At 40.3% G+C, this 18,245-nt stretch overlaps 1 protein-coding gene across 2 annotated transcripts in view; it reads left to right on the top strand.

Moving 5' to 3' along the window:
- The first annotated feature begins 2,690 nt into the window (after positions 1 to 2,690).
- TBC1D31 (TBC1 domain family member 31) overlaps positions 2,691 to 18,245 on the top strand; it is a 61,885-nt gene continuing 46,330 nt past the window's right edge. Inside the window, exons 1-4 of one of the 2 annotated variants that reach the window (XM_022554004.3) lie at positions 2,691 to 2,966; positions 6,667 to 6,813; positions 10,695 to 10,810; positions 14,287 to 14,465. In XM_022554004.3, the coding sequence (XP_022409712.1) occupies positions 2,890 to 2,966; positions 6,667 to 6,813; positions 10,695 to 10,810; positions 14,287 to 14,465 (519 nt within the window). In that variant the 5' untranslated portion in view covers positions 2,691 to 2,889. Of the gene's footprint in view, positions 2,967 to 3,252; positions 4,716 to 6,666; positions 6,814 to 10,694; positions 10,811 to 14,286; positions 14,466 to 18,245 lie in introns of those variants that run through there. The other variant, XM_089898756.1, reaches the window with a different exon arrangement.

Raw genomic sequence — 18,245 nt, 5'->3', positions numbered from 1 at the left:
AACACTTCATCCATATTAATAGTTTCTGTGCATTCAAAGACATGGTCAAGAGGATGAAAAAACAAGACAAAGACTAGGAGAAAATATTTGCAGAACATAAACATGATAAAAGGCCTATATCCAGAACATATACAGAATCCTCAAAACTCAATAATAAGAAAACAACCCAATTATAAATCAGGCAAAAGATTTGAGCAGATATATGCAGAAGGCAAAAAATCCCATGAAAAGATACTGAACATCATTTGTCATTCCAGAAATGGAAATTAAAATCACTATGAAAGGGACTTCCCTGGTGGTCCAGCAGCTAAGACTCCGAGCTTCCACTGCAGGGGGTGTGGGTTCAATCCCTGGTCGGGGAACTAGGATCCCACACAAAATAAACTCACCATGAAGTACCACCACACTCCTAGAACGGCTATAATAACAAAGACTCATCATAGATACGGAGTATCTGAAACTATCCTACACTATCCAGTATCGGTGGGTATGTAAAATGACAACTACTTTGAAAATGACTGATACTTTCTTAAAAAGTTAAACCTGGGCTTCCCTGGTGGCGCAGTGGTTGAGAGTCTGCCTGCCGATGCAGGGGACACGGGTTCGTGCCCCGGTCCGGGAGGATCCCATATGCCGCGGAGTAGCTGGGCCCGTGAGCCATGGCTACTGAGCCTGCATGCCACATGGTGCGGCCGAAAAAAAAAAGAAAAGAGAAAAAATTGGGAGGTTGGCAGCCATGGGTGCACATCTCTTCAGTTGCCAGCCTGACCTTCAGATCTGGTCCAACTAAATCCAAAGATAAGTGAAAAGTGGGTGTCCAGAAGATCTGTAATATGGAAACCTCTTTACCAATGTATCTGAAATTGAATAGGATGGTCACATAGGCTGTGACAACCCATACAAGCTGAGCTGCAGGCAGGTTAAACCAGAGTAGTTAAGGAAATCATTCAGCGGATTTGTCTCTGCTACTGATAAAAAGTTGTATGGTTACCTGTGTGAGACACAAGTGTGGGAAATAACCTGTTTCAAGTTAGGTGCCCTTAAGCTTAACACCTTAAATTTCCTGAATAATAATGCAAACATTCATACATACAGTTTATTACCATCTCAAGTCCAATAAATAAAAATAAAATAAAAATATAAAAAAATAAAAATAAATTAAAAAATAATCTCCTCTGCAAAGGGTTACTAAGAGTTGTCTCTCAGGGCTACCCCTTGATAACAATATAAAAAGTTTAAAAATTCAGGGCTTCCCTGGTGGCGCAGTGGTTGAGAGTCCGCCTGCCGATGCAGGGGACACGGGTTTGTGCCTCGGTCCGAGAAGATCCCACATGCCGCGGAGCGGCTGGGCCCGTGAGCCGTGGCCGCTGAGCCTGCGCGTCCGGAGTCTGTGCTTCGCAACGGGAGAGTCCACAACAGTGAGAGGCCCGCGTACCGCAAAAAAAAAAAAAAAAAAGTTAAAAAATCCACACTGCTAAATTTTTGTGAGCGTTTTGTATTTCTGCTAGAGTTTGCGCTTTTTAAATATCATGGTCACATAATTTTGTAAAAAGTCATTTTTCTACCTGTAGTGGGTTGAATGGTGGACCCCAGAAATATATACCCAGGGAGTAATGCCCAGAACGTGTGAATGTTACCTTATTTGGAAAATGGGTCTTTGCAGGTGTAAGTAAGTTAAGGATCTTGAAATGAGATTATCCTAGATTATCTAGGTGGGCCCTAAATCCAAGGACAGGTGTTCTTATAAGAGAAAAGCAAAGGGAGATTTGAGACAGAGATTAGAGGAAAAGACAAGGCTTGGTGAAGTTGCAGGCAGAGAATGGAGTGATGTGTGCTTCCTTCCATGCCAAGGAAGCCAGCAACCACCAGAAGGTGGAAAAGGCAAAGTAATCTTCCCTAGGGCCTCTGGAGGGAGTGGCCTGCCAACACTTTGATTCAGGCTCTGGCCTCCAGAACTGTGAGAGAATAAATTTCTGTTGTTTTAGCGACCAAGTTTGTGGCACAAAGCCTCAGCAAACCAATACACTACCTCATAAAGCACTAAAGATGAAGGTGACAGTATTACCAATGTTGTAGGTTTGTTATGAGGATTAAAAAACCTAAATGAGTTAATAGTCCTAAAGCACTTAGAAGAGTGTTTGATACCTAGTAAGCACTATACAAGTTCTAAGTAAATATTTACCAAAAAGAATTTCTCTGGCGTCAACGCAACTGGTTGTTGATGACATTGCTTTACCGGTGCATGACTGGTGGATCCGACGCCATAATACTGGAGCCTCTTGTTAGACTACGGAATTAAAATAACATTCATGACGATGATGAAAAGGTCAAGAAGAGTGGACTCCATCAAGGTTCTTTTTTGAACCCGAATGTTCTATAAAAGGAACCCTTCAATTCTCAATGCATTTGGGTCCTTGCTTCTCTATTAGTTGTCTGTACAACTCCTCAATCCCTAAACGCAACGTGAAACGGGATCTGGGGGCCCTGGGGAAAAATCACTTTTATTGCTTCCGTTGAAAGCCTAAAACCCAGCGAGGCCCCCAGAAAGCAGAAATCCCAAGCCGATTCCGCGCTCCAGGTTACACCTGCAGAAAACTACGATTCCCAGAAGGTTTTGGGGGGGTGGGGGTGGGGAGAACGGCCCGCGAAAGGGGGCGGAGTCTAAGGGAGAAGGTCGTAGGCTGATTCCATTGTCCTGAGCGGGAGGGGTCGCCTGGGCGGGGTTTAGCGCCGTCCGATCGGCGGCCTGCGCGCTCTTGGTACGGTCGGCGGGGATACGGGCAGCTGCGGCTGGCGCTCAAGTTTCCCGGGCAGGAAGCGCGGGGCGTGCCGGAAAGGCGCCGGGACGGTTGTCCGCTGGACTGGCGGCGGTCGCGCGTGGACTGCGACATGCAGAGCATAAACCTGGGCAACAAGGAGAGCGGCAAGATATGGCACCGCAAACCATCCCCGGCCACTCGGGACGGGTAAAGGCCGCGGCGGGAGGCGCGCGCTGCGGAGGGGGATGGCCGCCGGCGAGGGGCGGGTCCCCGGCTTTGGCGAGGCGTTGGAGGGACTGTTGGGGAGGATCTCGGGAAGGGGTGCGGGGGGCCGGATGGAGGTTCGGGTCCTGGCTCTGATCCTGCCCCGGATACCTGGGTTGGGTGACCTCGAGCAACCCAGGTGCCCTGAGTTTCATGATCCTTAGAGACCCCCCCCTCCCAGTCCTGGGGACGGGGTCTCATTAGGATCAACGTGGAGCGGGAGGTCCTGGTTTATGCCAGGGAATTTGAGTTTCTGGTGAGTACCAGTACTGCCTGCCTTAATTAACACAGAATCCCTGTAGTATTCCTGGCACGCAGCTGATGCTCAGTAAATACTCGTTAGTTATTCCAGCTGGGAAAGAACTCAGGAGGAGGAACTGATGCGGGAGGGGAACAATGCACTTCTCTCCCTTCCAAATGCCGCAGTTTATCCATCCTTGAATCATTGTTTGTATTCAGGCAAGCATTCGCTCATCGACTATTTGATGAGCACTTACTATGTGCCAAGCTTCTAAGCGCTGAGAGACAGCTGTGGACCAAAACAAACTTTTGGTTCTCTTGGAGTTTACGTATTAACGTGTATGGTGGTGATAGTGGTGGAGGAAGGGGTTACGGTTTACAAGGTAGGGCACTCTTTCTAGTAAGGCTATAGTTGCTGCTGTTTGTTTTTTTTTTTTTTTTGATAAACTTTATTTCTTTAGGACAGTTTTAGGTTCACAGCAAAATTGAGAGGAAGGTACAGAGATTTCCCTTATACCCCCTGCTCCCACACATGCCTAGCCTGCCCCTTATTAATATTCTCCACTAGATATTTGTTGCAATTGATGAAACTGCATGAAGGCATCATTATTACCCAAATTCTCACAGTTAAGGTTAGGATTCAGTCTTGGTGTTCTACATTCTGTAGGTTTGGACAAATGTATAATGACTCATCCACCATTACGGTCTCATACAAATATTTTCACTGCCCTAAAAATTGCCGTTGCCCTGCCCATTCATCCCTCCCTCCCCAACTCTTCTTTTCATTCAGTTCCCAGGTATATGTCCTGTTTGAGGCTCCTGGGTGACTTTAATGGAAGCCTTTGTCCCAAAGTGGCGCCATCTTGGTTCCAGTTGCTGCACACAGATTAATCTTATTGCTTCTAATTCCTTCGGATCCCGTGGACCTTGCTGCCTCACTTGCACTCATATTGCAGTGTGTTTCTTGTTCTTGTGATTTTTCTGTTGATCCTTTGCTTGCTCCTCAACAAATCAGTGCCAACTACACATGCCCAAAGCACACTGCTGCACATTGTACCATTAGTTTCTTTGGTTTCTGGTTGCTATCAGTCCCCTAACAGTACTGCTGTCCCGTCAACTCCATTGAATAAACATTTTATCTAGAATAGGGGTACTTCAGTAGAGATTTTCATTTCCAAATTTGGAGTTTATGTAAATAGCACCCTTACTTCTCACGTTCTCTAAATGTTGTAAAAGTTATGCCAACCCACAATAATTCTCTTTCTTGCCGTTATAAAATATCTAGATACACATGCAAGATTCAAAAAATGAAAGAAACGAGTTTGTGTGCAAATATCCTCATTTGTTTCTTCCACTAAAACATAGCTTTCTTTCTGTTCAATAAAACCCGTTGTTACGGTGTTGAGAGAAGCAAGGAGCATTGACTGCGGAGTCAGATGCACTTTAGTTGAAGTAAGTGTCCACTCACTAGCTCTGTGACCTTGGGCAGGTTAATCTCTTAGGCCGTAAGTGAAAATAATCATACTTAACAGCAGGATTGTCTTAGGGAATTAGTGTCTCATGCATCTTGGTGTTCAGTAAATATTGATGTTTTTACTATGTTTAAGGACTGAGGAACTCTATCAGGCAAATTGTGAGCAATCGAAAAGCCGTTTTAAAATATTTGCATGTGTGATTTATATGAAAAATCAGGACAGAATTTTGCTATTAAATGTGATTATATCATGATGATAGGGTTATAATCAAATTATTAGTGTTTTTCTGTATTTTCCATATTTTGAACAGTGATCATGTAATCCAGACACATAATAAATGTTACAGAAAAAAGACTGGAGGGAAAAGTCATTTGCTTGGTCTGAGCTTAATTGCCAGGGAACATTTTGATGTTGTTACTTATTATTTCAATACATTTATCCCCCCCATCCCCCTTTGGGAATGTCAAACAAAAACCAGAGCTGGACAGTAGTTAAAGTAAAAACAGACTGTATTCAGGACTGTTGCAACAGAGGAAACAAGACCACAGGGTAGAACTGGGCTCAGTCCTGAATACAGCCTGGGCAAGTGGGAAGCTATAGCCAAGGAGAAGGGTGGGGGTCGCTGGATGGAAAATTACTAAGAGAAAACATCTGGGGTTAAGGGAGTTCTGGCTAAATCCACCTCACAGGATTCCTGCTGAAGACAGGCCAAGGTGATCAGACATCACTTGGGAGATGGTGGAGAATGAGGAACCCATCTGATGTCAAGGAAAGTAGTATTGAGGGTAGGGGGGTTCTGATTAAACTGACTAAGCAGCATTCTTGCTAAAAGTAGATTTTATAAGGGAGTGCACAGAAGGGCCTAGGAGAAGCTTTGGGAGCCTGACTAAAGTCTGGTCAAGCCAAGAATCTTTGTCAGGGACTAGATAAAAATAATTTTACTGTTTTACCCAATGAGTCTGAAAGCCTTATTTTTAGATACGCTGTAGAGAATGTTTGATATACTTAATTCAATGTAGTGTTTTTTAAATGAAGTGATAATGAGGCAGATGTTTCAAATATTAAAATTCAAATTCGTAGAAAGTCAATTAAGATAAAAAATTTCATGATTTGAAAACTTGTTGCAGGAGAGAATGGGACTTTTCTGGTCTTCATGACCCAAATATAAACACATATATTATTTTAAAGAGTTAGTTAATTTGTGCTACAAGTTTTATAACAGTTTTCTTTTCAGCAGATACATGGTACATGATCTTCCTCTGAAAAAATAATAGCTTTAGACAAATATACCTAAAAATAAAACTCAGGTACACTTGGGACGTTCTGTAATCACAAAAACAAAATCTCATTAGGATATCTTAAAGTTAGGATATCGAATTGAATTTTTTCTTACATGTGGTAGCTTGTGATTTATATAAAACTCTCTACTTTTCACTAATTACTTCATTGTTTTTATCATGGGTCTGTTGCTTGATGTAACAATTCAACTACTCAATCAGAAATACATTTTCTTATCATATCCTGTTGTCTATGACTTAATCACAGTTTATAAATCTCTTCTTGTGTGTGTTTATATTTTTTAGTGTCTGTCTTTACTACTAAACTGAAAGCTTCCTGAGGGCAGGGCTCCTGTCTATCAACTACTCTTAGCTCCCGGCTTGTTCAGTGTCTGACACCCTGGGTTTTCAGCTATTTGATAAATAAATGAATGGCAGCTACTTTGACAATAACTTCCAGGACAGTTTTCAGAAATCCTTGTAGGGTTGCTTCTAGGAGAGGCAGAGGAGCCGCAGCAATAGGAGAGGGAAGACGGGGTAGGCAGAAAACTTCAACATTAGTGATGCATACTACAAAATCCATGGTTTTCATGACAACAGGTAATGCTTGACATAGAATTTAATGGTTCTTGTTTTTGTTTTTTTTGACAGAATTATAGTGAACATCATTCACAACACTTCTGACTACCTGCCCAAAGTTTTACGATTTTTGAATGTGGCTTTTGATAGCTCAGGTGATTCTTTAATTGCTGGGGACCATCAAGGAAATATCTATGTTTTGGACTTGTATGGAAACAGGTGAGCAGATACTTTGGATATTTACCAAGTAAATAACTCCTTGACTATTTTAGTACCTGCTATTAATTATTCATTCGGAAAGATTTATTAAGTTCTTACTGTATTTCAGGCACTTTGTAAAACTCTGTCATAAGTGTTGGTAGAATAACGTGAGAAAGAAAGATAAAATGGTTGGATTACTTTTTCAGAGAATTAAAGTTCTGGTTTTAACAGCATCTCTAGTAGCTTTTTATCCCTTAAATTTAAAATTTTATTATTGCTAATTTATCGGTTAATGTCTGTTAATTGTTTAGAAAGAACACAGTTTCCTTTGTACATTATTGTCAGTATACTAGATCTAGGAGTTTTAAAGAATTGATCCTTACTCTTCCTCGTCTTCTCTTCCTTTGCCGGACAATTAGTGAAAAAGCAATTAGGTGGGATTGATTAAGGCAGGCATCTGTGCAGTGAGGGTGGGTGGATGGGAGGGAAAACTGTTAGCCCAGCCAGAGAGTCAGAACGTGTCTGCCTGGGGGCAGGGCAATCATGGGAAAGAGGGGAGGTTTGGTCAAATGAGTAAATAGACTGAGGATGACGGAGGCCAGATTCCTCACTATTGGAAAGGGGAATTACAAATATGGAAAGGGAGAAAACTCGACTGAACCCTGTGGAACTGGATTGTAGTTGGGTATATCTGTGTGAACTCCTGGTTTTGAGCATATATAGACAGACATAGAAATGAACAGAGGTGTGTGTATGAGAAAGTGAATGAATTATATGTACATATATTTCCTAGCTTTGTCCACGCATAGGACCTGGGAGCAATAACACCGCAGTAGTAATGAATATACCTAGTGCCCAGTTCTTTTCTAAATATCACTCTCTATTACAAGAAATCAGGGATCCTTGCAGAGATAGCCAGTTTCAGGATGGAGACAGGGAGAGTACAAGATGAGCCTGGAACACTTTGTAGCCAGAAAGAAGGACTTCTTCAGAGAATGACGGGGATGTGTCAAAAAGACATAAACGTCAGCTTGAAGAAGCTCTCTCTGGGCAGATCGGAGACAATTTGCATTTCAAAATAATTGATAGTGATGGCTCATAATCCACTGAATAAAACAGAAATTCGTGAATTCATGCTGTAATCAACAAACAGATAGTTTAATGAGAATGGATATTTGCATAGTCGCAAAGTACCTCCCCACAAAATATTTATTAATTAAAGAGAAAAAAAGAGTAATTTTACAATGAAGAAACCTGGCCAGCACCACCTTATCAAATGATTAAAATTAAATTAACCAGTAGTGGGACAAATCAAAGTTTGTGTGCCACCTTATAGGGTGCAGTGATAAGACCACAGTGTTGCTTCTCTGGTAGTCCTGTCTACCAAAGACAGGTAACCTGAGTCTATTCAGTAGAATCAGCAGGCAAAGCTGAATTAAGGGCATTGTAGAACAAGACTGGCCTGTGATCTTCATAAGGGTCAAGGTCGTGAAAGTTGTGGAAAGACTGAAGACTGTTCCAGACGGAGGGAGCCTAGACACATGGCAGGTCAAGGCTTGGACCTGGACTGGTCCCTTTGCTGCAAAGGACATTATTAGGACAATGGGCAAAGCTGGGGTCTGGGGATTAGATGGTAGTAATATATAAATGTGATTTTCTAATTTTGATGGTTATATTAAGATTATATAGGAGAATTTCCTTGTCTGTGGGAAACGTGATCTTAGTAACTTATTCTCACATAGTTCAGGGAAGGAAGAGGTCATATATGATTTATCTGTCTGTGATTTACTAGGTAGAAATCTGTTAATCATTGTTTCTACTCCTTACCAAAAAAATAATAGTCACAGTTTTCCCACCCTTTATTCTTGCTCACCTGCCCAGCCAGTTCCCAATCTTTTTTTTTTTTTTTTTTTCTGGTACACGGGCCTCTCACTGCTGTGGCCTCTCCCGCTGCGGAGCACAGGCTCCGGACGCGCAGGCCCAGTGGCCATGGCCCACAGGCTCAGCCGCTCCGCAGCATGTGGGATTTTCCCGGACTGGGGCACGAACCCATGTCCCCTGCATTGGCAGGTGGACCCTCAACCACTGCGCCACAAGGGAAGCCCAGTTCCCAATCTTAAATCAATACACCTGTCTCTTCTTTGCTCCCACTAAAGAAAATAACAGACTAAACAAAATAAAAATAATTGTTGATTGACTCCATTACAGAGTAATGAACTTCAGCATCAGTGATGCTAGTACTTCATTTGCTTGTATCTATTGTCATTTACTTTTCCCATTCTTCTCTGAATATTCCAAACTTTTACCAATTTCCGTGATTCCGTATGTTCAGACTCTACACTTATTCTGACTGCCTAGCCTCCTAATTCATGAGAAAATAGACGCCCTCAAGCTTCCCTTTCTTCTCAAGGGAACCTCAAATATATCTGTAAGTTCCACATCCATAACTCTTTGCCACTTCATCTGTAGAAACAGGTGATCCTAATTTCTTCCAGCCCTAATCTCTATCTTCTATGGCCGCCCTTGGGACTTTGCACCATGAGTATTCCTCTCTTTTATTCAGTCCACTGTCCCTTTTCTCTCTGTAAATATTCACATCTGGGCAGAGGTGTAAGTGGCGTAGCTGTGACTTGAAATCAGGCCTGTCTGATTCTACAGCCCACTGCAGTGGGCTCCCTCTTCCTAATCGCCTAATCCAGTGGTCTCTTCTCATTTCTATTTGGGCATCTGTCCCTGGCCTGCCTCCTTCCATATTCTAGGTATTCTCTTTAATAATCTTATCACCATCAAGCCTCAGGCTTCAGCTGCCACATAACATTGTTAACTCAGACCTGCTTCTGCCCCCCCACTGAGGAGCTTCTAGGTTGGACTGTCTGATGCGGTGGGTACCAACTTGCATGGAGCTCTTTAGCCCTTGAGAGGCGGCTAGTCCAAGTGGAGATGGGTTTTGAAGACTTACTATGAAAAAAATGCTTTTTTAAACATTTTAAAAATGTTTAAATGTTAAAAAAAACATTTAAAAAATGTTAAAAAAACTAACAGTTTTTTATCAATGAAATGTTAAAACGGTAATATTTTAGATACACAATGAATTAAGTTAAATATGTTAAGATTAATTCCATATGTTTCTTTTTACTTTTTTTATGTGGCTCCTAGAAAATTTTAAATGATGCATGTGGCCTGCATTCCATTTCTTTTGGACAGCACGGCTCCAAATGCTTTTCAAGGGCCTTAAACTCTACATGTTTAAAACCAGAATGATTGTTTCCTACCCCCACGTGGGTTCCTTTTTTGCCTAAGTTTGAAACCTTCATTTTTTAGTAAATGAAACTGTCTAGGTGCCAAGTACTCTGCTAAGTACTTAACGTACATTATTTCATTTAATCATCAGATATTATTTCATTTAACTGTCACAACAACCTTATGAGACATCTTTTCTTATCTTCATTTCACATGTGAGGAATTCCTGATTCCTCCCTCTTCACCCCATGTTCCATGCATCACCAGGCCTTTCTCCACTTGACTTCTGACACCTCTCCTATTCGTCATTTCCATTTTATACCCATAACTCTGGTTGAGAGTCTCTGTAGTAGCTTTCTTAATCATCTCTTCTTGTCCCCCTGTCCATTTGCCATCTCTGCCAGAATCCTCTTCCTGAAAGACATGCCTGGCCATGATTCTGCTGTGCTCAAAAGTTCTTGATGGCTTCCCATTCTGTGTAAGTAAAATCCAAACTCCTTTACATAGCAGGTAGCCCTCTTCGTAATCTGTTTTTGTTCTGCCAAAATGGGAGCTCATTTTTCTGGGTTTCATTTTCTTCGTCTCTAAGGACTTCTCCAATGTGAAGTTTTACAATTATTGGAAGAATTTCTGATACTGACGCAGTAATCTCTTCATAGGTTTAATCTTGTTCAGCGAACATCGCAGCCTTGCACAGCTCTGGCCTTTAATCTTCATAGGAAGTCTGAATTCCTTGTGGCGTTAGCTGATTATTCTATTAAATGCTTCGATACAGGTAAGAGGTCCTATTTCTCTTTTGAAGCAGAGTGAAATGCAGACAGAAATACTGCAGGGAGTTGGCTGATCTGTATAGTCTGAGGGATCAGACCCCACCCGATGACCCTCACTTCAGACACTAGCCACAGGTTTGGGGGTCCCAGGGCCATCGTCACGTCAGATCAACAGACTACAAACTCGGGGTTCCCCACAACTTCCCCTAGGTTTGGGAGTTCACTAGAATGACTCACAGAATTCAGGGAAGCACTATGCTTATGGTTATAGTTTTGATGTAGCGAAAGGATACAAATTAAAACTAGCCAAAGGAAGAGACGCATAGGGTGGAATCTGGGAGGCTCACAAAAGAGAAGCTTCCATTGTCCCCAGGGACACATTACCCTCCCGGCATCCATGTGTGGCCATCCGCACCGAGTATTGCCACACCGGGAAATTCACCCAGGCTCTGACTTCCAGAGTTTTTATTGAGGCTCCATAACATAGGCATGACTGGATTATTGCCCACTTGATTTTAAACTCAGTGTCCAGCCCTCCTCTTCTCTGGAGGTTGGGCTGACATCATGTGGCCGAAAGCCCCAACCTTCCAGTCACTCGCATGGTTGGTCTTTCTGGTGTGGCCAGTCCCCACTCTGAGGTTCTCTCCTTAGCATAAACCATCTGCTGTTGTCCAGGGACCTACCACAAATAACAAAGACACTCCTACCACTGGAGTAATTCCAAGGGTTTAGAGGTTGCCTCCTTGGAGCCTGGACAAAGGCCATACCTCTCTTTGAAGGCCAAATTCCTTACTACACAGGTACAAGAATAAACACTTTTTAAATATAACCTATGGACTTTATACCACATTATATTTTTTAATAGAGAACTTAGAGTTCTGTAAACTGAACTTATTATTAAGAAAAAATCTCAACTGCATTGTTTTTTCTTGTTATTAATGTAACCTATGTATTATAATATTTAGAAAAATTATAAACAATAATAATAAGAATGGTAGTAATAGTGATAGCTAACACTTACTTAGTGTTTACTCCTTGCCAGGTACTGTTCTATGATTTTATACATATTAATTAACTTTACTCATCATAATAACCCACAGAGATGGATACTCTTGTTATGCCCATTTTGCAGATGAGGAAATTGAGGCACAGAAGTAACTTGACTAAGTTGCCACAGCTTGGTAAGCGGTGGAGCCAGGATTCCTAATCTGGGAGTCAAGCTGCAGGGTCCCTGCTCTTAATCAGTAGTACCCTCTCACCGCACATGCAGGAAGAAAAGGCAGGCATCCTGCAATAATGCCCAGAGACACAGTCAGTGCTTTTATAACAGGGACTGATCTTTCCAATCTGTTTTCTATGCATATACCTTTTTTATACTCTAACAAATATATAATCATCCTGTTTATATTGTTTGGTGGAATCACTTCCTTACCTCATGAAAATTTTATATATTTAAGATCAGTACTTAGTAATCATACTCTATAAATGTTTGTAATACCATAATTGTTTAGCCTTTTACCTACTGATGGACTTTAAACTGTTTCCAATTTTTGATATTACAAACACTGCTGTCACTGAAATTCTGAAAAAGTAAGTCTTTAAACTCCTGTGTGATTGCTTTCCTTGGATTTTATCCATTCTCTCCTCTCGTCTTAGTTTTATCTTTTTATAGTGTCTTCTGTCTTATGGAAACCCCTCTTAACCAAGCCCCTTCCTCAGATACCGTCTCTACTTCCCCAACTACCTCCCTTTCTTTGCTGCCAAATCCTGCTTCTTCACAGCATCCATCGATGGATTCTGACTCTTAGTCCCCCCATCCAGGCTTCCAAGACTTCTATCTCCAAGGTCTTTAGTAACCTCTGATTGTGTAAATCCTCTTTATCCTTTTCATTTTGTTTCTCCATAGCTTTTAACACTTTGGGTTACTTCAAGAGTCTTAGTTTTCTGCTGTTACCTCTCTTGGTTCTACTTTTCCGACTCTTTCTTTTCTGGGTTCTTTTAGTGGTTCCTAGACTTTTGGGTATTTGACCCAATTAGAAAAAGTAGAGGAACCAACATAGGTTGCAACTTTTAATTTTGCTGATTGACATTGGAAAAAAACAATATAACTTCATTTCATAAAACCAGGGATTTTTTTTTTTTTTTTTTTTTTTTTTGCGGTATGCAGTCTTCTCACTGTTGTGGCCTCTCCCATTGCGGAGCATAGGCTCAGTGGCCATGGCTCACGGGCCCAGCCGCTCCGCGGCATGTGGGATCCTCCCGGACCGGGGCACGAACCCGCGTCCCCGGCATCGGCAGGCAGACTCTCAACCACTGTGCCACCAGGGAAGCCCAACGAGGGATTTTTTTTTAAAAACATAAACACTTAGAAGGATACAATAGATTAAAAGGTAGTACTTTTTTTTTTTAAAGGTAGTACTTTAAATTTAGCTTTATGAAAAACTCATTACGTTATCCTTTTCTCATTTCACTGAAGGCCAGTGAAAAATTGAGCATTAAGTAATGCCAGACTTCAGACTGGTGTTTGGAAACCACTCTTCCCTTCCCAAGGGTTTATCTGTTCCTCTGTCTTCAGTTTTGACCTACTTTGTGTCTTAATGTTTCCCAGATTTACATCTTGCTTTCTGACTGTTCTCCCCACTTCCATCTTTCTGGAGGAAAAAAATATGACCCTAAAAGTATACCATGCCTATTATAGAAAACTTAGAGACACAGAAAAACGTAAAGAGAAAGTAAAAATCACTGTAATTTTATTACCCATTGATAATTATTATGAAGAGTTTTTGGTGTTTTCTCTACCAGACTGTTTTCTCTGCTTGTGTGTCACACACACACATGTACACACACCAAATCAATGTAAAAGATCAAATTTCTTACCTCTTCTCACACTGCTAAGTCTGTCCCTCCTTGTGTATTTATGTCAGGTAGTAGAATCACCACCTGCTTATGTAACTAAACCAGAGCCACTGGAGTTTCAACTCCTCTTTTGTCTCAACACATCCATTTAATCACTGAGTCCTTTGATACTTCTTTTGTAGCTTTTGAGTTTGTTCCTTTCTCCATTGCCACGTCCTTAGCATAGACCCTCCTTATCTCCTGCCTGGGTTATTACAGCAACAGATAAACTAGTCATTTTGTAATCTCTTCCTCCTTTCTACTATATCCATCATATCTTCAAAGTGCTTTCTGAAACAGACCAGATACGGTATTCTTCTGTGGAAAACTATTTCAAGAGAAAGCCCAGACTCCATCACGTCACATTCAAGGCTGTTCTTAAACCCTCTTTCGGCCTCCTGTCCTCCAGCCTCGGTGTTACACATGTTAGTAACATGTCCTGTGGTGCACTTCATCAAGCAGCCACCGGCTTCCGTTCTTTTCGGATGTTAACGGAGATGGAGGGACCTCATATAATCCCTAGCCATCAACTGAATCAGTTCTCGGATGAAATACAGGGTTTGACCTGTTTTCCTTTTTCCCACAGTCACCAAGCAGCTAGTTAGCTGGATGAGAGGACATGCATCGTCGGTGTTCTCAGTCTCTGTGCACGCATCCGGGAGATACGCCATCACTGCTTCTTCTGAGACAGCACAGCTATGGGACTTGGATACCTTTCAAAGAAAAAGAAAGCTGAATATCCTCCAGTCTGTGGGTATACAAAAGGTCAGTGAAGGGGGACACATCTTGGTCTGTTGTGCCTCTCAGGCTAGTTTCTTGATCAGCAGAATATAGATATTATAAGTAATGGTTCGCTTTGTCCCACTTAGCTATGCCTTCGTAACTCAGAAACAAGCAAACCTTTTTCTATTATTTTTAATTATTATAGTGTGTAACTTCAACTTTAGTTGTTAGTTTTTACTTAGCTGGTTGATTTCGTTTTATTTCTTAACCCAATTATGAAAAATTTCAAATATATAGCAGATTTTATATATATAGAAGAATTTCACAGTGAACACATGTACACCCATGGTCTAGATCCTACTATACTATACTGTACTTACATGTTAGTAAACTATATGATGGATCTATCTATCTTTCTGTTCCTCTGTTTATTAACTCATCTTTTTTTTTTGCTGTACGCGGGCCTCTCACTGTTGTGGCCTCTCCCGTTGCGGAGCACAGGCTCCGGACGCGCAGGCTCAGCAGCCATGGCTCACGGGCCCAGCCGCTCCGCGGCATGTGGGATCTTCCCGGACCAGGGCACAAACCTGTGTCCCCTGCATCGGCAGGCAGACTCTCAACCACTGCACCACCAGGGAAGCCCTTTTTTTTTTTTGCATTTTAAAGTCAATTGCAGACATCAGTGCTTGCCCGTCCATGCTTTAAGCCTGCATTTAATTAACTACATTTAATTGGGTTCAGTATTTGTTGATGTAAAATTTGTGCATAGTGCACAAATCTTTAAGTATTCATTTATTAAGTTTTGGCAAATACATACACTTTTGTAACATGTGCAGACCTATTATTACCATCATCCCAGGAAGTTACATTATATCCCTTCCCAGGTAAGCACTCCTCTGATGTTTTTCCACCATAGGTTAGTTTTATCTGTTCTAAAATTTCACATAAGTAGAGCTGGTCAGTAATGGTATGTGTAAAAGCTTTTCTCATTCAGCATCATGATTTTGAGATTCATCCTTGCTGCTGTATGTGTCAGTAGTTTGTTCCTTTTTATTGCTGATCAGTATTCCATTGTACACATATATCACTTTTTAAAAAATCCATTTCTTTTGCTTTTAAGGTTTTTTTTTTCCTTCTATTTGATTAGCTAAATGCTATTTTCAGGATTGTCTGCATCTCCCATTTAATTATTTTGCTTCAGGTTATATTATACATGCAGTATTGCTTTTAATTTCTTGGTTATTAACATGAACAGCTAGCAGTGCATGCCAACCAAAAATTTATTTTGTAGTCTCCACGGAAATCTCAGAGATCTTAATAATTTAAAAAAGATAAAAGCTATAGCCAGATTACTCATCAGGTATTTAGGCCAAATGCCTTGGTAGGTCTTTTATTCTTTAACTGCTTTAATACTTAAATTGAATTTTAAATTCTAAGGTAGAGAACATTGAAAGTTGAACCCACAGTGGAAACAGTCATGAAACAATGACATAAAAACCATCTGTTCTTTTCACCATGAAATTAGAATTAGTATACATGGAATAGTTGCCAATTTTAGCCTTGCCTTGGTCATTCAGACATTTTAGTTTAAAGAATAGGATTCCAAATGTTTGTGATAAGAGAATAAAATTAAATGTAGTAAATGTGAATACAGTATGCAGTATACATTTAAGTATACTCTAAAATAATAGAACATCATAGTCTATAAGTTACCAGCAAACTTTTCCTCGAAACACCAGATAGTAAACATTTTTGCTTTTGCTGGCCAAGAGCAAAATTGAGGATATTATGTGTGTACTTACATAACCATCTGAAATGAAATAATTTTAAAATGTAAAAGCCATTCTCTCCTGCACCATACAAGGACTAGAGATGAGTCAGGTGGTTGTCACTCCTGGCTTATTCTGTTGAAAATAGGAAATAGTTATAAACTAATCTTAAAGTAAAAGTTTTATTCTTATCAAGTTTTTATTACACCTATATTTTTATTGCAGTTTCTGCTTTTATACTTTATTTTTTTATATAAATTTATTTATTTTATTTATTTATTTTTGGCTGTGCTGGGTCTTTGTTGCTGGGAGTGAGGGCTACTCTTTCATTGTGGTGCACAGGCTTCTCATTGTGATGGCTTCTCTTGTTGTGGAGCACGGGCTCTAGGCAAGCAGGCTTCAGTAGTTGTGGCACGCGGGCTCAGTAGTTGTGGCACACGGGCTTAGTTGCTCTGCAGCATGTGAGATCTTCCTGGACTAGGGATCGAACCCATGTCTCCTGCATTGGCAGGTGGATTCTTAACCCATGTCTCCTGCATTGGCAGGTGGATTCTTAACCACTGTGCCACCAATAAAATATTTTGTATTTTAAATAAAAGTTTTGTGATTTTTTTTCCCTTGATGACACGTGGTGACACATGATTCTATGGGTTTCATTTTATGATGGCTCTTTTAACCTAAAACGGTCTCCTACCTTTCTCTTTTTTTCCCATAACATGAATTTTTCTTTTTTTTTTTTTTTTTTTCTTTTTGAGAGACCAGGCCAGTTAGTTGTGTTGGAAAATGCCCCACATTCTGGATTTGTCTTACTGTTTCCTCATTATGTCATTTAACTGGTTCTCTCACCTGTATTTGTTGTAAACTTGAATTTAGGTCTAAAGTCTTGAGTAGATTCACGTTAAACATTTTTGACAAGCTGTTTACCTTGTGTGTAAGATGAAAATAGTAATAGTGCTTACCTCAGGGTTAGTTTCAGGACTGAATGTGATAATCTATGCAAAGCACTTAGCATGATGCTTGTTTATAGAAGTGCTTAGTACAAGTTAGCTGCAGCTGCTATTTCTATATTGTCATTAATGTTATTATTTATTATTGTTATCTATTATCTAGCTTTATTATGAGATTATCTCAGTGCAATTACATATCTTCTTAAAAAGCTATAAGGGAAATGTATTCTTTTTCTTTTGAACTATATTAAATAGATGCACAATCCCTTATTAGCAACTCAAAAACCCAGATGTTTTTTAATAACTCATTTTGTGGCAAAATCTGATTGGAATTCATCTAGCAGCAAAATCTGAACTAAATTGACATGAGGCTGAAATATTAATATGTTTGAGTATGGAGTGTTGCTCCAGGTCACTGGGGGCTCTACATAATATTACAGAACAGGCATTATATTACCGTTCTCAAATTGGAAGTAATTCTGAATTTTGGAACACATCTGTCCCTAAAGGTTTCAGATAAGGAACTACAGACCTTTGATTTCAAAATGTTTTTAGAGAACTTATCACTCCATCCTCTTTCCACTGATTTTTGTACCCAGCAATAGCGGTAATTAACACTAATAGTAATAGTAATAGTAATAGATACCAATTGTTGAGTCCTTACTATGTACTTAACACTTTGTTTTGTTATTTTTAAGCTTAAATAATCCTAAAAGGTAGATACTATTATTCTCATTTTACAATTGGGGAAACTGCACTTCAGAAAGTGTCACATAGTTTATGAAAGAGTTGCAGTTTTGAACCGAAGCTTGTTTCACTCTGAAGTCATTCCATTACGCCATACTGCCTCTCAGGTAGACCAATTACATTTCTTCAAATTAGGAAATTTTGATTCTTTTTTTGATACTTGGAGGTAAGATATTTAGCTCTTTAGTTAAAGATTTTGGAACAAATCCTGAGATTTCTAATTACTGTCGTTCAGTATGTATCAGAAAAGGTTTTGTGATGGGTATCAGAAAACATTAAATAGTGTGTTACCGAACTTAGCCTCTGTATACAATGGGCGCTCACTAAATTTTTGCTGAATTGTACATTTGACCTTAACT

The sequence above is a fragment of the Delphinapterus leucas genome, chromosome 17, assembly GCF_059928025.1.
Source record: "Delphinapterus leucas isolate spDelLeu-1000000601 "Yukka" chromosome 17, BTC_Dleu_Yukka2, whole genome shotgun sequence".
NCBI classification, from domain to species: Eukaryota; Metazoa; Chordata; class Mammalia; order Artiodactyla; family Monodontidae; genus Delphinapterus; species Delphinapterus leucas.
Note: the sequence above shows the minus strand (reverse complement) of the source record. Positions and strands in the feature narration are given on the sequence as shown.